The sequence below is a fragment of the Dipodomys merriami genome, unplaced genomic scaffold, assembly GCF_024711535.1.
Source record: "Dipodomys merriami isolate MVZ:Mamm:240054 unplaced genomic scaffold, mDipMer1.0.p SCAF_19, whole genome shotgun sequence".
In the NCBI taxonomy this organism is placed as follows: Eukaryota; Metazoa; Chordata; class Mammalia; order Rodentia; family Heteromyidae; genus Dipodomys; species Dipodomys merriami.
Window position 1 is genome coordinate 21755737 of NW_027203270.1, and position 24348 is coordinate 21780084.

Sequence of the window (24348 nt, forward strand, 5' to 3'; positions counted from 1 at the left end):
ATATTTGAGGTAAAACCTGCTAATTGTTTTGCTTTCGTTGTACATTATGTACATATAGTAAATATCAGACTATACCCTATAAAGATGTACAATTATTGTGTCAACTAATAATATAATAGTAAATAGTCCAAGGGGACCACCATTCAGCGAAGTACTACTGATATTTGATTCACTTTTCCTATATATCATTCAACTTCTGCTAAAGACTACTACCTTCTAGCTAAGCTAACAGTTTCACTCTATTAGTTAAATTAAATATAGCATAGGGGAGAATGATGGAAGGGATGACAGTGACCAGCATGTATAAACTGATATGTTGATTTGAAAAAAACCTATCTTACAACTACTTAAAGAAAATTAAAAAATAAGTGTATAAACAAAATGTGATATGTATAAATAATGAAATATCATTCAGCCACAAAGAAGAATATTGGTCAAGTACCCATGGCTCATATCTATGATCCAACCTACTTGGGAGACCCATAATTTAAAGCCAATTCAGGCAAGAAAGTTCATAAAGCCTATCTTAGTGAACACGTAGGCTCAGGGCAATCACCTGTCAGGTGACTAAATCAGGACTGTAGTTTCAGCTAACCTAAGTAACAGTTTATGTTTATAATACCCCCATCTCAAGAGACAAAGCTACACATGGTGGCTCAGTTTATCTTCCTAGCTATGGTAGGGAATATAACCAGAAGAATCACAGTCCAGGGTGGCCCACGTAAAAAAGCAAGATCCTATTTCAAAAATAACCAAAGCAAAAGAGGATGAAGTGGTGAAGTGCCCCCTTAGCTAGTGTAAGGTGCTGAGCTGAAATTCTAGCACTATGACTACAAAAAAAGTATATAACACGATCATATTTGCTGACCATGATGCAATATGATCTTAAGAAGAATAAGCCCAATCAACATATTACCTATTTTTTCTCATATGCAAATCTGGATTTAAAATAAACCCATGAAATTAGAGAAAAGACTATTAGAAAAGAGGGGCTAAGGGGCTGGGAAGGTGGCTCAGTGGTAGAGCACTTGCCTTGCATGCGTGAGGCCGTGGGTTCGATTCCTCAGCACCACATAAGCAAAAAGAATAAAAAGCCGGAAGTGGTGCTCAAGTGGGCTCAAGTGGTAGAGCGCTGGCCTTGAGCTGAAGAGCTGAGGGACAGCGCCCAGGCCCAGAGTTCAGGCCCCACGACTGGACCCCCCACCCAAAAAAAAAAAAAGAAAAGAGGGGCTAAATCTGGAGAAGGTAATAAGAGAAGGTGTGAATATGATCAAGTCAAGTACACTACATGTATGAAAATATCTTAACGCAACTTGTTTTTTAATATATATTTTTATTATAAAGATACTGTACTGAGGGGTTACAGTTATATGAGCAAAGTAATAAGTCCATTTCCTATTGAGCAGCATTACACCCTCCTTTATATTTTCCCTACCATCCCTTTCCTCCCCACCTCCCCAACTCCTCCCTCCCCATTCCCCCAGCAAAGTTGTAAAGTTCATTTTCAACATACTTTCTTGTACATCTTTGTTACAATGGGTCATCCTGTATCCTTATTTCAGCATTTTGTTATTTTTCCTTCCCCTCGCCAAATTATAAAAATGTATGTACAAGATGCAGGGCACCATAATCAAATACAGTGACAACAGGGGTTGTACCATGGAGAGAGAACATACAAAAGAAACAAAAAAATCACATTAATGCAACTTATTTTATATAATTGATATACACTAAAAATTTGTTTTAAAGAAGTCTATCTCATTTACAGGCACACTACTGCCTGTGCCATGCCTCCAGCTCTTGCTATTCTGGTTATTTTGAGATGGAATCCCACCTTTTGCCTGTGACAGCTCAGATCATGATCTTCTTATATGCATTCTGCTGTGGCTGGGATGATATGTGTGAACCACCATGCTGAGATTTTTCAGTTAAGATAGAATTTTGTAATCAGATTCCAGGCTAGCCTGGATTTCAGCCTCTCATGTACCTGAGATGTCAGATGCACACTACCCTACACCCAGCTGGAGTTTTTATTACAAATAGTATTATTAACTTTTTTTTTTGTCAGTCATGGGGCTTGAACTCTGGGCCTGGGCACTGTCCCTGAGCTCTTCAGCTCAAGACTAGCACTCTACTACTTGAGCCACAGCGCCACTTCCAGTTTTCTAGAGGTTAATTGGAAATAAACATCTCACAGACTTTTCTGTCCTGGCTGGCTTTGAACCACGATCCTCAGATCTCAGTCTCCTGAGTAGTGAGGATTACTGGCGTGAGCCACTGGCACCCAGCTAAAATTATTAATAATAAAAATAATATTTTAATAACTTTATTAATAATAAAAATAAAAGATATATTGGTGAAAACATTTTATACATTATTATGTTTAAATGTTTTTCCCTTAAGTCATGCTTATGAAGAGGTTAAAATGCTAGAATATATAAATATTTTCAATTTGAATGTGGTGATTATAGTTTCTGAGTCTTAGTATGTCTGTATGTGAAATGCATTTTCTTATAGATGATGGGAAAGTTGAAATGACAAAGCTGATTGATGAAATGAAAGTTTTTTCAGGTGAGTAAGTATATTGTGACACTGAGACTTACGTTGTATTTTAAATTGGCATCTTAACAATTTTCTATCACTGACTTTTAATTTCTGGCTTTTACTTGTTTATGAGTATGTCCCATGTTTTACTATACTATATGAAAATTTAAAACCTAGGGAGTCAGAGTAAATGGCAAAATAAAACTTTAGGAGACGCAAAATATTTTTATTATTATGAGATGCAATTCACATGCATTTTGTGTATATATGTATGTGTGCCATTCCTGGGATTTGAACTCAGGCCTGTGTCCCTAAGCTTTTTTGCTCAAGGCTAGTTCTGTACAACTTGAGACATAGCTTTACTTCTGGCTTTTTGGTGGTTTATTATCAACAAGAGTCTCTGCTTGGGCTGGGAAGGTAGCTCAGTGGTAGAGCGCTTGCCTTGCATGCATGAGGCCCTGGGTTCAATTCCTCAGCACCACATAAGCAAAAAGAAAAAAAGCCAGAAGTGGTGCTGTGGCTCAAGTGGTAGAGCGCTAGCCTTGAGCTGAGAGCTGAGGGACAGCACCCAGGCCCAGAGTTCAGGCCCCACGACCGAACCCTCTCCCCCCCAAAAAAAGAGTCTCTGCTTGCTCTGGCTTCAAGCCACAATCCTCAGATCTCAGCCTCCTGAGTAGCTAGGATTGGAGGAATGAGCCATTGGTGTTCACACCAATGTGAGCACTAAAGCACACATGCTTTAGATTTAAAATTAAATTTATGTTGAAAATGCCCCATTTTCAACCAGACATTTAACTCTCTAATTATACAAATACAGGAGGTTTTTTCTGCCATTCAGTCCTAGTTCTCAAAAAATTCAAAATTACCTTCTCTACTAACAGTCTTGGCAAATACTTTTCTCTCACTGACATTATGTATGGGCACTATTAAATTCTGAACTTTATTTTGTATATCCTATCTAAGAAGTATGAATAGATTTCTTGTCCTTCTAATAGTTACCATAACCATCTTTTCCAAGGTGAAAAAATTGATATCAATGATCTTCAAAACACTGTAGAAAGTATGGGGATTGAGCTCACAAAAGAAGAATTCTCAAAATTGCAGGAAACTCTACCAGTTGATGGTGAGCCATTAAAAAAATGCTACTACTCGAGCTTTACAGGAAACTTGGTTTAATGGGCTGTGAAAGTTTAAATTTCCTATTTTAAAATTCCTTTGGAAATTGGTAGGAAGTATAAACTAGCTATAAGTCTTTAGTTTTGCCAAAGATTGTGCAAAAAATGGAGAAAATGAAAGGAGAATGATAAATTAATTAAAAAGAAAAAATAAAAGGAAAAACCATGTGGTTCAGGATTATAGAAGTTTACAAAATCTTTGTGTATATTTTATATACTAGAACCTCTAACAATAGCTTCAAATGCTGCGTTATGTGGATTTGTCACATAGCAAAAGTTTTCCATTGTCTGATTTATATTTGAAGATGATATAGAAGAAATCCCTAAAGAAATACTTTTTTACCAAAGGAAAAACTGGGAGTGAGGGAAGGGGACATTGTCCATAAAGAAACATTACTTGACTTATGTAACTGTAACCCTCTGCACATCACCTTTGTAATAACAATAAAATTAAAAATTAAAAAAGAAATACTTAAAATTTTCAGCATAATTAAGGCATATAAACTATTGTATTTAATAATACTATATGTTTCTACCATGTAGATGCTGAGATGGTATTTCAGAATAGAGTGTTAGATGGAATGAAGTCTCTCAAAGGTGAGTAAGAAACTTAATAAACCAGAACTACAACTGGATGTGATGATACATTTTTATAATCCCAGTAGTTGGGACATTGAGGCAGCAGGATCTTAAGTTTAATGTCAGTGTGGGCTATACAGTTCAAGGCCAGCCTGGGATATATAAAGACACCCCTTCTCAAAGGTAAAAAGGAAGAGCTTTCTTAAAATCTTATGACATACAAATAATATTCATATCTTTAGACAGGAAATCTTGTTTTTCAGGTATAAGCCATTTCTTATGTATGGCTTTTATAAAGCACATATGTAATTTACCAGCTAGTATTTTAGATATTTCTTGGCATAAGTCAAAGTGTGTTGGAATTTTCTAAATTTTACTTCAAAAGAATCATTTTAGACTTGGGTTCAGGAGAAAACAAAATGAAAAGACATGTAAGTTTTTTGTCTTTTTTAAAAATTTGGTCAGCAGCAGCAATTCATCATCAATATATAAGTTCAGAAAATGCCAAAAACAAAAGCGTTTGTTGTTTGAAAGTATGAGCTCATGAAGAGAAGTCATTTAACTCCATCAAGTATTTTCCACTGTGAGCCTGACTCAACAACAAGGTTTAGGAAGCAGATTCTGATTCTAATTCTGTTAACTTTATCTGTTCTCTTAAGTAAATCAAATTGTTGGTATTCATATTGTATACCATATAATATATATTATATATATTATATTATATAATATATAATATATTATATAATATAATATATATAATATATATAATTTATATATATAATATATATTATATATAAAAATATAATATATGACCATATTGAACTTTTTAACAATAACATGTTCATTACATGTAATAGTAGTATATTATCATTCAAATCATATTGATTGCTTTAAATTACTCACATTGCTTTAAATTACTCACATTTCTAACGTCTATCTTTTTAAGGAGGGAAAGTCAGTGTCAGTGACATAGACTCTGTCCTGGAAAATATTGGTATTAAACTTACAGAATCAGAGCTTGAAGATCTAGCAGAGCACGTAACAGTTGATGGTAAGCCTCTTACAGACTGCTATGTCCTTTTTAAAGTCTTTACTAAGATTTGCAGCTATGATAGAATTTTTAAATTAGTAATTCTACAATTATTCTTTAATACACTGAAGGAAAAGAAATCCTATAATCCCAGTAAAAGAAATTAAAATTAAAAGAAATCCTATAACCTCATTAAAAAGTCCCAAGTCATTGATTTTTTTCTACAAATACATAAAAGTACATCTTGCAGTAAAGAGAGGATAGCTACCCAGCCCAGACCCCCCCTGAAACAGAATAAAAGTTGAGAGACTAAAACAGAAGATTCCAACATGTACATCAGTATGACATTTATATCTAACCCTCCTGAGTGATCTTTGAAGAACTCAGTCTCAGTATTTCCAATTCTACATACCTTTCTTCCCAAGAGGACTCAAGTTTTCTTGTCAGAGTGCCCATTCTTTCTACTCTTGCCCAATATAATTCTAGAGTTTTTAGCCAGAACAGCAAGGCAAGAAAAAGCTATGAAAAGGGTAATAGGAGAAAGAAAAACAAAAGAAGCCAACTTATCCCTTTTTGCAGACAATGTGATCTTATACTTAAAAGGCTCCACCAAATAAACTCTTAGATACAATAGATACTTTTGGCAAAATGACTTGATACAAAATCAACATATAAAAAACAGCTTTTCTATAGATCAATAATGAACAGGCTGAGACAGAAATGAGGACAACAGTTCCATTCACAAAGTCTAAATAAAAAAGGCCCTAGAGAGAAACCTAACTAAAGAGGTAAAAACATCTACAATTAAAATGGTAAAACACTAAAGAAAGAAACTGAAAATCCTAACTTACGAAAAGATTCCATGTTTATGTAAAACAGAACTAATTTTGTATAAGGGACTATATTACTGAAAGTGATATACAAATCAACTCCATCCTTATCAAAATTCCAATGACATTCTTTGCAGAAATAGAGAAAAACAATTCTTATATTCAGGTGTGTCACAAAGACCCAAATAGGAAAGCAGTTTTGGACAAAAAAGAACAAAGCTATATGCATCACATTACCTGATTTTAAAATATAGTAATAACCTTAGTAGAATATAGCCACTATAAACAATGGTTTTTCTAATGTTTATATGATAGAATGACTCTCAAAAATTCAGAAAAATACAATGTCTATGGATAGACTATCTAGTATATATTGGCAATGTGTGTATATAAAAGATAACCAATAAATATTCTAGGCTTTCCAGGACTAAATTCCTATCACAAGTAGTCACTTACCTCCTTTCACTTTAAGCTCATATTTATCCTGATCAGTGAGGTTTGTTTCTTATAGGCAGCCAATAGTTGGGTCTAGGTTTTTAATCCAATCTACTATTCTGTATTTTTTGATCAGAGAGTTGAAACCATTAACATTAGTGAAGGGTATTACTAATTACTTTCATTTTATTTTTGTATTGTTTGTTCTTAGGTCCTAACCCTTTTTTTCCTACTCTTCTGTAGTGAGTTTTATTCTTTCCTATATTGTCATTCTTTTCTTCTGTGTCATTTTTTCTTTATCTTCATTATCTTTATCTTCTATAATCTTTAAAAAAATTTAATCTTCTGGGCCGGGCGCTGGTGGCTCACGCCTGTAATCCTAGCTACTCAGGAGGCTGAGATCTGAGGATCACGGTTCAAAGCCAGCCCGGGCAGGAGAGACCGTGAGACTCCTATCTCCAATAAAACCACCAGAAAACCGGAAGTGGCGCTGTAGCTCAAGTGGTAGAGTGCTCGCCTTGAGCTGAAGAGCTAAGGGACAACGCTCAGGCCCAGAGTTCAAGCCCCACGACCGACAAAAAAAAAAAAAAAAAATTTAATCTTCTGGTTTGGTCATGAATTCCTTTGATTTTTTTTCTTTATCATGAAAAGTTTTTATTTCTCCAACAGTTGTAAAGGATAGCTTTGCAAGATAAGTAATCAATATTGGCTGCCATTATTTTTCTTTGAAGACTTTCCATGTCCACCTGGCTTTAAAGTTTCTATTGAAAAATCAAAGATTTTTGTGTTACTCTGATTAGTTTGCCTTCATATGTAACTTGTTGCCTCTCTCTCTTACAGCTTTTAATATTCTTTCTTTGCTCTGTATATTTAATGACTATAATATAACAAAGGAGGTTCTTTCCTCGTCTTAATCTGTTTGACATCTAAAAGGCTCTTATACCTGGATGACCATTTTTCCTCAAGATTTGTCTTTAGGTCCATCCATTTTACAGCATCTGATAATTCTTTTTGTGGCTAAATAATACTCCATTGTGCTGGCCATTTTTCTGATTTTATCTTTTCTTATAGATAATGAGAAGGTTAGTTTTACTGAGTTAATGGATGGAGTGAAAGCTCTCACAGGTAAGAAATTTATACAAATCTAAAAATGTAAGTTTTACTCAAGATTTTTTTTTTTTTTTGCTGGTACTGGAGCTTGAACTCTGGGCTTGGATGCTATCTCTGAGCTTCTTTTGCTCAAGGCTAGTGTTCTACCACTTGAGCCACAGTACCACTTCCAGCCTTTTCTTAGTGATTTATTGGAGATGAGTCTCACAGACTTATCTGCCCAGGATCGAACCTCGATCCTCAGATCTCAGCTTCCTGAGTAGCTAGAATTATAGGCATGAGCCAACAGCACCTGACTATTCAAGATTTTTTAATATCCTGTTTCTTTTGCCACTTTATTTTTTGTTTGTTTTATTAACCTAATCTCCCTAATGGTAGGTTAAGTTTTTGATTGTTTACCTTTAGCAATCAAATTTTAATTTTGTGACTTTGTAGCAAGTTCTTTGCTGTTTAGATATGACACTAAAATATTGCTGTATAGAAAGTAAAGCTCTGATATGTATATTGGTTATTGTGTTATTTAAAGATGTTCAGAAAATTGACATGATGAAAATTATTTGAATCAGTTCTAATAAAATCCTAATTTGCTATAAAATTTTATAAGCCTCTTTTTCTTATATGCTCTGAGTCCAACAAAGTCTGGTTATACTGTCTTATCTTTATCAGTATGACATGAATCATTTCGCTAGGGTTAAGCAAAATCTTTACAGAAGTTTACTAGGGTAAATCATTTTGCTAGTGTTAAGCAGTCTATTTTACATGAATGCAATTGATTGTATAGAGATACCACACTCTGTCTTTGCACTTCAACAAGCAGTGAAGATCATGTGGAGCAGGCTGAAATGACATTTTTTCATGTGTTAGAATTATATTAACCTTTAAAATTCTCATATTATTTCACCTTGTGACTTTTGAAGGAGGAGAGATTGATGGCAATGAGGTGAAAGATGTTCTGGAACACATGGGTATATACCCAACAGAAAAGGAAATGTTGAAGCTGCTGAAAAATCTGCCAACAAATGGTAAGAATTTCAATTATACTAGTATTGCTTTTAAGGGGCTTTGCTATTATGTAGTTGTAAATTTTTTAAAATAATTTTTGTTTGATTATGGAAAAAAGAATATTCATCTTAGAATACTTATCATCATCCTTTTTTGCCTTAAACATGACTGTCTCAGTTTGGCAGTTAACAAAGAGCAGTCATAAATATACCACACCAGGGGAGAACCTTATATGTTTGGATTCCATTAAGAGGCCAAAAATTAAACTGTGAATAAAGGAAATAGAATATAATACAAGTAAAGAAGTAGATTAATAAAAATAGCAACAACAACAACAATAATAAAATGAACTAGAAAAGAACTATATTTCATCAAGGAATTAGCCAGTAATAATTGTATGTTCATCAGTAATTGGAATGTCTGTAGAAAGAACTTTCTTTATTCCTTAATCTTATTATTTTAAAATGGGCTCATAATGTACATAATCTTTTTAAAATTCTAAATTTTATATTTTATCATATCAATAACTCCTTATGCCTATGATTTGACATGTACATTTTTTTAACAGACAATGGAAAGATCTATCAAAATAGGTTGATGGATGATGTAAAGTCCCTTAAAGGTAAGAATCATGAAATACAAATGTGAGGAAAACTCCTCAGAAAGTTTATATTGCCCCTCGGTCACTAAATTGTGGACATTGTCACTGTTCATACATATTGATTTTATTCTAACTCTTCTTCTATAAGTTGTGATTTACTATTTTATTTTATTTTTGTTCTTGGGAAGAAATTCCACACTCTAGGAATTTTTATTCTTAGGGGAAAAAAAAAACAAATAGTGCTTACATTTGAAATGTCAAAAAATAAAACAATAGGGGGTTATTTATTCAGGGAATTTAGCCATTTGTAGAAAGAAGTTGAATACTCAGTTCTTGAAAACAAACTATTTGCTAGCCAAACATATAGCATTTGTTGTCTCCACTATTAAATTGACAATGCATTTAATCTAGCCTTTAAAAATTTTACATTACAGAGACTAAAAGACCAGTTACATAATGCCAGTTTACATAACAATGTTTTGATTATTAAGGCCATTATTGATTCTCTAGTTATTTTTACTGTTTACTGGTCCTTGATACTTAGTCCTCATGCTAAAAATGATCAAAATATATAAGAATTAATAATTTTATAACTTTTTCTAATTCTTTAATTTTGTTTCTATGTCCATGTCTCTTGCAAGAAGGGACAATGGATGTCAATAAACTGGACACATTCCTGGGAAATATGAGCATGAGACTCTCAGAAACAGAACTTACAGATCTGACTCAGAAGTTGCCAGTGGATGGTAAGCAGTGAAAGTTATTGAACTCCTCAGGTGAAAGGAACTTGTGTGTTTGGTTATAAATGCCTCTAAGAATAATTATTGGGAAATATTAAGCCATTTAGACAAATTTAAAGGTGGAAAAAAAAAGCCTATCATGAGATTCAGTCTTTCTTTAGTTATTCTCATCACTTTATTGTCATATGTAATGATACCAACTTTTTCCACTGTTTGGTTAGGATCAAGGAAGTCTCTAAGATTGCTTGTGGGACAGGGGAAAGGAATAAAACAAATGCAAAAAGTAAGGTGTTTGATTTTTTAGAATAGTGTGAGGAACAATGGAAACTGAATAGATGAAAAAGAGATCAGAAAAATAATTATAGTAGGAAGTTATTAAAAATTCCACTATAATAAAAAAATAAAATACCACTGTGAACTTCCTTAAGTGAAAGTAATATTCTCCCCACCCATTAATCATGAAAGTTCTAAAAGAAATAAGGACCAACGGGTACATCTCTTTTCATTGACCACAGATGCTATCTACATTGTGATGATGATTCTGAAAAGCATGTTGTGTTTCTTCTACTCTTGAAACATTATGGATCCTAATACTTTTGAAAGAGTCTCCATAATTCTACGATAATGTTTAGGCACTTTAAATCTCACTTGAAAGAGAAAAAATAAAGCTATTCCTGACTGTTCAAAAGAGGGAAACAGTGAAACTATTCCTCACTGTTCACTTTCTCACCTCTCTATTCACTTTTTGGAACTGATGAGTGCCTTGGCACATAATTATTGCTGATCTATAAATATATATAAATATTGTATATAAAATAAAAATAATATATAAATATTATCACTAAACTATATTGAAATATCACAATAAATCATATAATTGAATATCAAAATAATAAGTATTAAAACAATATAATTAAATTAAACATATTATAAAATGAATATACTAAATGTTAATATATTTATATAAAATAAAAATAAATTTTATACAATATATAAATGTATTTTATGTTATATATACATACTTATATATATAGCGTGACATTTGCCTGATCTCAAAAAACAGACTTTGTAGCATGAATTTGAATTTCAGATTTGTTGTGAATACTCTCAGGACACCACATCTGTAAGGGAATAGATGACACAGGGATAAGGCAGCAAGGGAAACTAGGATATTGCTACAGAAGGATCATTTGATTCTAGAGATGCTAGGCCTGTGTATTTTTTTTTTTTTTTTTTTTTGGTCAGTTGTGGGGCCTGAACTCTGGGCCTGGGTGCTGTCCCTCAGCTCTTCAGCTCAAGGATAGTGCTCTACACTTGAGCCACAGTGCCACTTCCAGCTTTTACTGTTTATGTGGTGCTGAGGAATCGAACCCAGGGCCTCATGCATGCAAGGCAAGCACTCTACCACTGAGCCACCTTCCCAGCACCTAGGCCTGTGTATTCTAAATCAACCAGGCATTGGCTATGGTCTCCTTTCTAGAGGGAAGGTGACTCTCTTTGGTAGGCAACTCTAAGAGGAAGAGGCAATGAGCTTTCAAAAGTCAATACTTTCGCTACTACAGGAATGACTACTTGGACTAAAATGGAACAGCATCTACTAAACCAATCCTAAAAATACTGACAAAAGTTAAGCATAAGATTAATTTCAGCCAAGGAGGCTATCCTGACTAAAGAGTCTATCTAGATTTACAGCAGAAATGTCTTTTTTCCTCTTTTATAGCTCATAAAACTAATAAATTTTAATTGATAATGATAATGAAACTGAAAACTTAATCAAATTATAATATCATTCTGCAATTTGTCATAATGTTTTGTTGCTTTGGGGAGGGGTTGACCCACTGAGTTTTATGGAAACAGTATAAGCAGGGAAACAAACAACATTTTAAAAAAAGAAAGTAAGAAAAAAAGAAAAACAGCCTCTTGCTTTAAATGTGGCTCACTTCTGTAATCCTCATTACAGGCTGAGTGAGATCTGAGGATCTAGGTTGAAAGCTATCCCAGGGAAGGAAAGCCCATAAGAGTGTTGTCTCCAATAAAGTACCCCCAAAAAACTGGAAGAGGAGCTGTGGCTCAAGTGATAGTGTTAGCCTTGAGCAAAAGCATCTCAGGGCATGGACACTGAGTTCAAGCCTCAGGACCAGCACAAAACAAATAAACAAACAGACCTATCTAAGCCATTAGGTTTCAACTCTGTTCCTAACTGAATGATCCAGGGTTTAGGGCCCTTGAGTCCACTCCTTGAGCCACTTCTTACTAGGTATGTTAGGACATTATCACTACAGTTGCCACTTGAAGGCAAAAATGTACATCTGGGTCAAATAGACCTTTTAACCTTCCTCCTTCCCATTCTCTGTTAGTGATATGAATCACTTCTAGATTTTAACAGTATATTAAATAGAAAAGTATATGCCAAAGTATTCAAATAAGTAAACAAATTTCATAGGAAGAAAAACTGGAAATTCAACTTTTGTATGCCCTGTATATGATTCATTAACTTGGAAAATAGGAAACCCAAGTTATAATGTCATTATAGTCATTTTATTATAAAGGACTACTTTTTCTTCTCTATTATCTTGAAAAAGATTTTAAAATGAAGTGAAATTATAAAGAAAATTCTAGAGCAGGTCTTGGATGATTGCTACATTTCCTTGGTTTCATATCATATTCTAGTATCAATGCATGTAATTTATGCCTTATTTTACAGTTGATAGAAAAGCTGATCTTAAAAAGGTCATGGATGAAATAAACAAAACCTTAGGTAAGTAAAAAGATTGCCATAAAATATATCTATAAGCCTCCTCTTGTTCTACCTTTTGGTTTATATTTTCTAACCCAGTCACTTTAAAAATTACAGTGTTTATTTTTACTTTGTTAATTTGAGATACTGTATTAACTACATCTAGGTGTTAGATCATTTAAGGCTTAACAACAGTTAAAGGACTATGTCTTCATAGCATGTGATTCTACTCTGTAATTTACTTTTCCAAGAATATAATTCACCACAAGCATTATTTATCTAAAACTCCAATAGGCACAATAAATATAAAAAATAATTGTCATTGTTACAGTGAATACATAATGACATAATTCAGACTAAAAAAATGACTTGAAGAGAAGGCAAGTGGTTTAGTTTACTCTCTTGTGTAATTCTAATCACTGGTCAATTAATTACACAACCAAAATTTAGAATCTGTTGTCTGTAGATTTTGGAGCTTTCTTTTCAATAAGTTAGTTAAGTAACTTTTTATGACTTCTCCATTGATGCACATATATACATATGTATGCATATGTATATATGTGTATATACATTGAGTCCACCTTATTTGTTGATTTATTATGTGCCCTATTGACCAAACATAGTAATAAATTACTTTAAAAGGAAAACAAATTTCACATTACTATCAGTGTGTTTAAATTGTATGATCTTCTGGATGTTTCCCTACCCTTAATTTTGTAAAAATATGCCTCCCAAAAAGCAAATGATGCCCTCCCAAAGCAGGTAAAAGTTATAATAATCCTTCCAAGTCAAAAAGGCCATGTAATGTGCTTTCTGTAGGTGATAAGGTTAACAGTTTGCTGAAAGATGACATGGTCTTTAGCAGTAGTTGGATGATTAGGGGGAAAATGACTCAAGCATCTTCAGTATTTGAATTAAAGATAATCAAATGAGACCTAGTTTTTTGGAGAGTAACATTAATGTGTAAAACAATAATTTTGTGACAGTACTATTGGCTATGCCATGTGGTTGCAAGTTATGGATGCTCAGGACCACTGAACATATGATATAGGTGAATTTGAGTAATTTTAGCGTGCTGAACTCTATACAGTCTGAGCTTTTGCAATTTTTTCTCAAAATATAGTTCCTTGCATCCATATCCTATTGATCTATATAAAGAAGGAGGAAGGTTAAAGATCTACTATATGTATGTGAAAAATGTGTATGTTTATATATCTATATCTATTGAGAGTGAGAGAAATTTTATTCTGCCCTCGCATTTCATGTTCTCAAATTGTAGCTGATTTTTTATGAGCATGAATATTTCATTTAGAATGAATTGACTCACCAAACTCTCTGTATTCTCATTTTTCAAAGGAAAAAAGGTTTATGTCAGCGATCTTCAAAGTCTTCTTAAGACCATGGGAATTGAGTTAACTGACACAGAATGCTCAGAGCTGAAGGAAGCCCTGCCCACTGATGGTAAGCCATGAAAAGAGCCTCAGGGCTTACAAGGACCTAGATATTACTGCTTTTTTGAGAATGTGCAAAACTTTTCCATAAAGTTTCCTCTGGAAATTCCTAAATTTTATTAAAATAAAACTTTTAGGTTATTTAGGAACCATGCAATTTTTAAGTATATTTTATTTTTAAAATCATTAAAAATCTAGTCATGTGAGTTAAGCAAATGATATTACTTAATAATATTCTGAATTATAGGCTTAATTGTAATCAGAGACAGAAAGACAAATGAGGAAGGGGAAAGGCTGGTAGGAGGAACAGAAAGTAGAAAGAGAAAAATGGAAGCAACAGTATAGTAGAATAGTTAAACGGCAGTTTCCTGAGTCTTCATACTTAGATTTAAATTGTGTTTCCACCACTTAACCCATATGTTGAAAAATTTACTTTTTGACCTCCCTATAACTCATTTTGTAAAATGTAGCAAGAATTAAATGAGAAAAAGCAAGTGATTGACATGTAGAAGCTTTGATAAAAATTAAGTGTTAGGTTGTTACCATGGTTGAAATTTCGATGATCAGGATGATGGTGGTGGTGGTGGCATTGGTTACAGTGCTGATGTTTAGGAATGGTCCAAATCACAGTTTCTTTAGATGTCAAAGATCATAGAGATCTACTTTTAATCATTTGCCCTTCTAACTTTCATTATTATGGCCTCTTAGAGAAAAATGTGAAGAACTATTTCTTAAGTGATAAATTATCAAATTTCTTCAATTTCATTCTGAGATAGATTTATTTTTTCTGATAGCTGCTGGACAGGTGTTTCAAAATAGGATGATGGATGGTGTAACGTCTATTCCAGGTAATTTAAGTATGAAATTCCTAGATATTTTTTGTTGTAAAAATACCATACAGAGGGGTTACAAGTACATGGGCAAGATAATGAGTACATTTCTTTCTTTTTGGGGGGGTGGGGGGGTCTGGTCGTGGGGCCTGAACTCTGGGCCTGGGCACTGTCTCTCAGCTCTTCAGCTCCAAGCTAGCAATGAGTACATTTCTTATCAAGCATTGTTGCCTCCTCCATTGTTTCCCCTTCCCATCCCTTGAAATTTCTAGATTTATAGTTATAATTCTGTGAATGTTATAAACAGACCCAATAGCTATCCTTATTTAAATATGTATATTAGACAACACACTTACTTTTATTTTTGCATCTATCCCTGTTTTTCCAAACCTTAATGGGGGAAAAAAATGTTATACTGTGTTCCTTTTTTCTGAATCCTTCTAACCACTAGATGGCAGTCTAGAGATTTTCTGGAATGTATGTGGTTTTACCTATAAGTTTGAATAGAATCTCCCACGAAGACTTGTGGGTCCTCAACTCCTGCAATCTCACATAGTTCCCAGTAAACTGGTAGCTACTCCTCCCAGGTCAAGAATATCATCCAAAAAGTAATAATACAAATATGATGAAATTGTAAAAGAATGTGATGAGATTGGAAAAGGGAAACTATTAAGGAGGTCAGGGATGAGCAGAAGTAAGGAGGGGGAAAGGAGAGGGTAATGATATATTCATTTATGGAAACATCACAATGAAACTCCTTTGTACAATTAAATTACACTAATAAACTATTAAAAAGATACATAAGTTTATATACAACAGTTATTTTATAAATTTATAACATGTAAACTCAGAGATTATGTGACAAATGACCTTCTTTTCATAAAACAGCAAGATTAGTTACTTTAGCTTTAGTTGAAAAGTTATAAAACATTTCATATTGTATATTCCATTATCCTCTCATCAAGGTTTAAGGAAACAGGTTTATTCTTATCACTTGTACTGACTTTTTCAGTCATTAGTATATCTTATTTTCATGATTCTTTCCTTATTACATTTCTTAAGTAATAATGGCTATTTGAATAAACTAAGATGTGTTCAGAACTGTATTTGAAGTCGTCTATTTTAATTTATTCTTTTTTTCTAAGGTGTGGTGGTGAATGTCAACGATGTAGACAAAGTTTTAGGAAACATGGGGATTGAACTCACAGAAAAAGAACTTGAAAGGGTGATGGAAAACCTTCCAGCTAACTGTGAGCATGAAATATATAATATTTCCTATATTTCTTGAGCCTCAAGGGGGCTGTGTCCAAATATCTCTTAGCTGTGATGGCTACTTTGATGTCTCTGGGAAATGTGAAAGTCAAAATGACCAGAAAGAAATTCATTATATTTTAATTGAATAGACTGTCACATATTCTATGGGTCTCCTCTGTATTTCAAGTCAATCATGATAGACCTAAAACCTGGAGTCATCTTTCACTATATCTTCTTCTTCTTCACTCCTGTTGCAAACTTAGTTTAACATCCTAATCCATTCCTGACAGTCTATTACATGGACATTATTTCTAACCCTTGTTATCTCTGACTTACTACACCAGATATGCTGTTCAACTTGCGTTGGTAGATCCATGCTTCTTACTAATATTTAGGATATGAAACATATTTATCATATGGTTGATACAAAATAATCTCACTTAATTTTTTTCATTTCCCAATTGCCATTGACGTTATCCTTTTATATCCTTTCAGATCATATAAACTTCCTCTTCTATGAATTGCCTTGGTATATAGTTCAACTATTTTTCTGTTCTGACTATTTTACTACTTCAGTTATAGTTCCTTATATTTTTTTGTTGTTGTTTTGTCAGTCGCGGGGCTTGAACTCTGGACCTGGGCGCTGTCCCTCAGCTCTTCAGTTCAAGGCTAGCATTCTACTACTTGAGCCACAGAGCCACTTCCAGTTTTCTGAGTGGTTTGTTGAAGATAAGAGTCTCACAGACTTTTCCTGCCCAGGCTGGCTTTGCACCTCGATCCTCAGATCTCAGCCTCCTGAGTAGCTATGATTCCAGGCATGAGCCACCGGCACTGGACTCCTTATATGTTTTATATGTCAAAAATTTAAAAAATTATATATATGCAAGATTATCATCTACCAGTCTGTGGCTTAACATGACATGCAGATTATCCCTCAGTGAACAGATGTTGTTAATTTTTTGTTGTTTTGTTTTTTGGTCATGGGGCTTGAACTCTGGGCCTGAGCACTGTCCCTCAGCTCTTCAGCTCAAGGCAAGCACTCTACCACCGTACCACTTTCAGTTTTCTGGTGGTTTATTGGAGATAAGAGCCTCCCAGACTTTCCTGCCCAGGCTGGCTTTGATCCTCAGATCTCAGCCTCCTGAGTAGCTAGGATTACAGGCCTGAGATAGATAATCAATAAAGTCTGCCACATATCCCTAAGGCCTATTATGTAGCTTGGCCTATATTAACAATGTTTTATATATGTAATAGTTAAAATTTTTCTAATGAAGAAGAAAACAATGCTTTAGTAGCTGTCTCAAAGATATAAAAATAATTGTTTCTAGCAAGCCACAATAATTGTGAAAATATTCAAGAAAAGTATTTTTGTAAAAGATGAAAACAAATTTTGTTATGAAAACTGTGGACTTCATAACCTGTGTGAATCAAATCCAAATCCTGTAGTCCTTCTGAAGCATTATAGCATTTTTTTCATTAGTAGTGGGACTTGAACTCAGGGCTTTTGCACTCAAGGCTAGCACTTTATCACTTTGAACCACAGAACCACTTTTAGTTTTCTGGTAGTTAATTGGAGATAATAGTGTCATGGACATTCCTGCCTGGGCTGGCGTTGAATAATGACCCTCAGATCTCAGCCTCCTAGTAGCTAGGATTACAGGCATGAGCCACTCATATCCATTGCACTATAGCATTTTATAGCTTAAAGATAATAAAACCCAGAAATAGTTGGAATTTAATTTCATTGAATGAAATCTAGTAATTATGAACTAAATGTGACTTTGAAAATTAATAAAAGAGACTTTGCTGAGGGGTATAAATAAAAGCCTTTTGCATTTAAAAAAACTTATAATCTAATTAATCATACCTTTTTCTGATAGCAGATGGTATGGTTGGTCTCAATGAGTTAATAGATGAAGCAAAAGCTACTATAGGTAAGTGAAAAAAAATACCTTTAACGTAAGGATATAAATTCATACTAAATTATGTTTAATGATGCCTTCATCATAACTTATTTATTTAAGACATATTTTCCTTTTTGTTAGTGAATGAGATACATATAATTTTCCAGGGTTTAAATATAGATTAGCTATATTTTAGTGACAATATTGGTAGCAAGCTTGTTTTTCTATGATGTATAAATTACATATTTTACAACTAGTATGGATAGTATTGTAGATTAAATAAAGATATAAGAAATTGTGAAAAGGCTAATATGAATTTTATACAGAGTAAAATGTAAGTGTAGATGATCTACAATATTCTATTTAAAGTACTATATTTTCTTGCATACTATGTTGTCATGTCCTCCAGATTATGATACATTTTCTATTTATTTATATTGGAACTTAGCTCTTGATCTGGTAATTTGAAATCAATGTTACATAAGAAAAGATTTAAGTAATGTTTGAATTTTTATGTTATAATTTTTATTATTTGAAGGTGACAAAATAGATATCCGTGATATAAAAGATGTTCTAGAAAACATTGGAATAGAACTTACAGATAAAGAATGCTTGGATCTATTAGAAAAGTTGCCCATTGATGGTAAGTAGTTAAAATGTCAATACAACAGTGACTTTTCAAGTGGGACTAATAGTTATTCTGAGCAGACTCTTGGTAAAATAGAAACATTTTTTAATATGACAATGAATGTGGGGATAGGCACCCCGGTATCTAGTGGATAGAGGTAATTGATTATTATTGTCCTACAATGAATAGGACACTCGCCACAAAACAAAACATTATCTAGCCCAAGTATCAGTAGTTCTACAATTGAAATTTCTACAATGAAGCCTGTTTTAAGGGAATTTCTATTTCTGTGCTTTAATAAAAAAAAAATATTGTCCCATTTGATACTCAAAAAACTTGTCAAAAAAAGTTATAACTTAGTCCTACTTGTTTCTGAAATGATTTCTCTGTCATGTTAGTACCTCTGATCTCCCTTTGACCTGAATTGTTTGTTTTCCTACAGCTAATAAAAATGTTTATCAGAACAGATTGCTGGAAGGTATAAAGACTTTTAGAGGTAAGAGAGAATCATAATGTAAAAACATATACATTTGAAGGTTTTGTGAAGCCAGACACTAGTGGCTCACACCTGTAATCCTAGCTTCTCAGGAGGCTGAGATCTGGGGATTGTGGTTCATAGCCAACATAGTCAGGGAAGTCCACTACCAAAAGAATCGAAATGAATCTTTGGCTCAAAGTGGTGGAGTGCTAGCCTTGCTCACAAAGGCTCAGGAACCATGTGCTTAGGCCCTTAGTTTGAGCTCTAGGACTGGCAAAAAAAAATTGTTTCCATAGCCTTCTGCTATGTATAATATCCCTAACCCTTATCTTTAAGATTCTTCTATAGAGTGCTCTGTGCTTTACTATTTTTATTGTGGGGAAATGTATATGACAAAATATTACATTTCTAGCCATTCAATATATACTTCAGTAATATTAAGTTCATTCACATGTTGTAAAACCATTACCACTGTCCATTTCTAAAACATTTTTATCACTGCAGACAAAGTTTCTGTGGCTGCAACTATTCCTTTCCCCCCTTCCCTCTCCTGGTAACCTCTATTCTATTTTCTATGCATGTGTTTCTTCTAAGTAGAAACCACTTAATTTTAATAAGTGGATATTTATAAATATTTACTTTTATATGTCAAATTTTAGAGGAAAGTTCCATGGTCTTTAGAATTTCCCAATTTTTGGTATAACTTAAACAAAATTTAAACCAGTACCATTAAAAAGTAAAAGATTTGCTTTAATTCAGAAAATTTAATATCCAAAGTCAACCAGTCTGAATATTAGCAGCAGCCATCTTATTAATTGGCAAAACAAAAATAGATTGTCTGTTTTTACACTTTAGAGTTACTATACTTTGCTCTTACTATCTTTCTTTCTTAAGAAGGGAAAATTGAGGCCAGTAAACTAGACCCAGTTCTGAGAATCATGGGGATAAACCTTACAGAAAAAGAACTTCAAGATCTAGAACAGAATCTGCCAGTTAATGGTAAGTGTGCACACTACCATTCAGTCAGGATAACATAATGGTTAAAAGCACAGATACTGGAGCCAGAATACTTGGTTTTGAATTCTGGCCTTTCTGCTTAATGGTTGTATCATATTAATGTTTCTATGTGCCATTTTCCTCATCTATGAAAAGGGTATATTAATAATCTCTAAGTACAGAAGGTTGTGAGGATCAAATTAAATCAGTATCATCATCATTACTATTATTATTAATCGATACTGGTCTATTAGTAAGCCTCTTTGAAAGTATAGGTTTACACAGTCATAGATATATATTTGAATCTATTTGAAATGCTATTGACATTGAGCCATTTAGAAAAAGGTAGAAAAGGACCTAAGAAGAAAGTAAGAATAGATCTTTCCTCTTGATGTTCACGTGACTTCTTTTACTGTGATCTACATGTTGCTTAGAATACCACTGAGACTACTGAAGGACCAAAAAGGAGGCAGGAAAAAAGAAAACAAGCAGAAGAAGGTGCAGAGGGCAAATCCTGTGGCAGTGGAATACAAGATAATTAAAATTACAATAGACAAAGAAGAAACAAAGAGCACTTAATGGCATGAAAACTTTTGCTTAAAATTGTTTTAACTCCACAGAGATTATTTTTCCTCCAACCATTTTGAAATAGAAAGAAAAATTAAAATAGTTAGTGGTCAACTTTTAGTACCTCGTACTCTTGTCAAAATGTAAGACTACCAGTAATTCTGATCAGCTTGTTTGACATTCTATCCCTCCTTAGATTCCCAAATAAAGTAGCTAGACTTCATTGACCACAAGTATGACTTAACCTCTTCATAACCCCAACATGTAATTCAAGAGTTATTTAATTGTCATAATGTGTAAATTGTGAGTATGGGCCAACTTTATATGAATGGAAATCTTCAAAACTTAAAATAATGAAATAAGTCCACTGCCCAGGGCTCATGCTTATACCCTTAACTATCTGGGAGGATGAGAATATCAGGATTGCAGTTCAAGGCAAGCTGGGCAGAGAAGTTCACAAGACTCCATCTCAACCTGTAGCTGGGCCTGGTGGCACACAACTGTCTTCAAGCTTAGTGGGAGGCTGACACTAAAAGAATTTCAGGCCATCCCAGGTAGAAAAGCCAATCTCAAGGGAAGAAGCTAAGTGTCATGATATGTGCTTGTCAGCTAGGAACCAAGAGGCCTAAAATAGACATCATCCATGTACATTCCTGAAAAAGAAGTAAGATTATCTCAAAAACAACCAGTGTGCAAAAGGACCAAAGAAATGGCTAAGTGATAGAATACCTGACTACCATTAAGCAGTATCTCATCAAACCCCAGTATTACCAAAATAATATTGAAATATGATATATACTTTTTGATTTAGTAGCCTAGCTAAAATAATAATCATCTAAGATTCAAATGCTAAAAGGCAAAGTTTTGATACCTTAGAACAAGAAAAGTTTATGTCCTATTGTTAATATTTGTGAAATTAAAACTTTTTACTTTGTCTCCCAAGAATGAAGGGAAAATAAATTTTCCAGCAAGTAATTTTGACTAAATTCTTTTTCTCAGTTTATTCTGTTTAGTGTTACTGTGTATTTTCTTGCAGTTGATGGGAAAATTGATGTAAAGAAGGTGATGGATGAGGTAAAAGACTTCACAGGTGAGTGATAAATCATTTCACAATAATTCCTCTTTTTTTGCAGTTTCTAGTGTTCAATAAAAAGTATTGACTTAGATTACATAACATGACATGACATACATGGCAAGATGAAGCAAAAAATTACAAAAATACCTGTAGGACTAAATCTTAGTATGAAATCCTATGTTCTACAGAACCCTTACTAATTTATTACTCCCCAGGAAACTTGAGGCAAACACAGTAAGTGTCACTTAATTTTTTTTTTTTTTTTGTCGGTCGTGAGGCTTGAACTCTGGGCTTGGGCGCTGTTCCTCAGCTCTTCAGCTCAAGGCAAGCGCTCTACTGCTTGAGCCACAGCGCCACTTCCAGGCACTGTTAATTTTTGAGGAGCAGAGTTAACATTGTCAGTAATACTAACAAAAATCATACGACAGTTTTGTGTAAGTGTTTATATTGGCCACATATGTGGTTGACTCAACAGTAGTGAAACTGAATTTATTTTTTCTAGAATTCAAAAAGAATCTGTATATTGCAATGGAAGGAATCACTAAAATTCCAACTCCCCAACTACAGTACCATGAAAGAGGACTGCATTATGCTTTTGCTAGTCACCATAATACAGGCTCATCATTAATACATTCACCTGTCACTAACTTTTTTCCTAACTTTTTAGGTGAAAGGGTTGATATACAAAACCTGGAAAATGTACTGAGAAAAATGGGAATTAAACTTGCTGATAAGGAATATGCAAAGCTAATTAAAACACTGCCACTTAGTGGTAAGCTTATAAATGCTTCTGGAATCTTCTTTCTTATTATTTTCTTTAGTTATGCAAAAGGGGTTTCAATTCAAAATATCAATTTATGATTACAATGAATCTTGACTCTTCCATTATTCTTCCCTATCTTTCCCAACTCTATCCATCTCCTCAAGTTACCTGGTTCTATTCTCACATATGTACATTGAATATTTTGAGTATATTCACCCAGCCTTCCCCTCTCCATTTAAATATCTCTTTTTCCTCTCCATGATTCCTTCTCCACTCTCAACATATTTCAGCTCTTTTGGAATCTTCTTAACCTTTGGAATTTAATAGCAACTGAAATTGATTTAAGAAAATAATGGAAAGTTAAATTACAGGAAACTTAAGCTCTGAATTAATTTCTAACAGCTCATACCCAAACTGAAAGATAAATCGCAGAATAAACAGCTTTTGCACTTCAAAATGTGAAAATTATGAGTTAAACCCTGAAGTAGTATCTTAAAGATTTCAATGAGCTGGACACTGGTGGCTCACGCCTGTAATCCTAGCTGCTTAGGAGGCTAAGATCTGAGGATTGAGGTTGGAAGCTAGCCCAGGCAGGAAAGACCATGAGACACTTATCTACAACAAACTACTCAGAATAAGCCGGAAATGGTACTGGGGCTCAAGTAGTAAAACACTAGCCTTGAGCACAAAAAGGCTCAGGAACAGCACCCAGAGCCCTGAGTTCAAGTCCCAGGACCAGCAAAAGAAAGAAAGAAAGGAAAGAAAGAAGAAAGAAAGAGAAAGAAAGAAAAGAAGGAAGGGAGGAAAGAAAGAAAGAAAAGAAGGAAGGGAGGGAGGGAGAAAAAGAAAAAAAGACGTCAGTGACATGACAATCTAATGCTTCATTGCTATCTATAGCATTAATGTGGCAATTGATCAGATTTGAATAAATTCTGTAGATTAGTTAGGTTTACTATAAGACTGAAATGATTAAGAAAAACACTACCACCATAGTAAAATATTAACACCTGTGAAATCTGGGGAAAATATCTAAGAATTTTTGTTCTGTAAGTCTGAACTTACATAAAAAATAAAAAGTTAAAATAAATACTTGTTTGAGAATTACTAAGATCTTCAATGAAGACTTATCATGGTGAGATAATTATTTTATTATAATATGACCCACAATGAAGATCAAAGTGTCATGAATCCTATGTCAAGTAACAATATCATCCAAGAATTGCATCAGCTTTCTACTTTTCTCCAGATCATTTTGTAATATATTTTGGTGGCACTCCACATTGAACTTATAGTCTTACATTTGCTAGGTAAGCACTCTACCTCTTGAGCCATAGTTAGTGTTATACAATACTAGAAAGTCCCTTATTTTACAGTTTTCTAGAAAATCAACTAATTCATGCATAGAATATGGAAAAATAGTTTTGCTTTTTTATGCTGGTAATTGAGCTTGAACTCAGGAATTCAAAGCTCTTGCTTAGCTTTTTCTCTTTTTGGGGGGTGGCTGGTTCTCTACCACTTAAGCCACATTTCTAATTCCACATAAATTTTTAAATATATTATGTATTTAATTATTTTCCATTCTCATTCTTTATTATCTATATTTATGTTTTATTATTCCT

The 24348-nt window shown here is 33.6% G+C and overlaps 1 protein-coding gene across 1 annotated transcript in view; it reads left to right on the forward strand.

Moving 5' to 3' along the window:
* The window catches only part of LOC138830530 (fap1 adhesin-like), a 167559-nt gene that overhangs the window by 74078 nt on the left and 69133 nt on the right, over positions 1-24348 (forward strand). The window contains exons 37-54 of the mRNA XM_070026908.1: positions 2518-2571; positions 3563-3667; positions 4263-4316; positions 5245-5349; positions 7665-7718; positions 8621-8725; positions 9274-9327; positions 9948-10052; positions 12751-12804; positions 14140-14244; positions 15029-15082; positions 16210-16314; positions 18199-18252; positions 18761-18865; positions 19293-19346; positions 20223-20327; positions 21928-21981; positions 22634-22738. Coding sequence (XP_069883009.1) covers positions 2518-2571; positions 3563-3667; positions 4263-4316; positions 5245-5349; positions 7665-7718; positions 8621-8725; positions 9274-9327; positions 9948-10052; positions 12751-12804; positions 14140-14244; positions 15029-15082; positions 16210-16314; positions 18199-18252; positions 18761-18865; positions 19293-19346; positions 20223-20327; positions 21928-21981; positions 22634-22738 — 1431 coding nt within the window. The remainder of the gene's footprint in view (positions 1-2517; positions 2572-3562; positions 3668-4262; positions 4317-5244; positions 5350-7664; positions 7719-8620; positions 8726-9273; positions 9328-9947; positions 10053-12750; positions 12805-14139; positions 14245-15028; positions 15083-16209; positions 16315-18198; positions 18253-18760; positions 18866-19292; positions 19347-20222; positions 20328-21927; positions 21982-22633; positions 22739-24348) is intronic.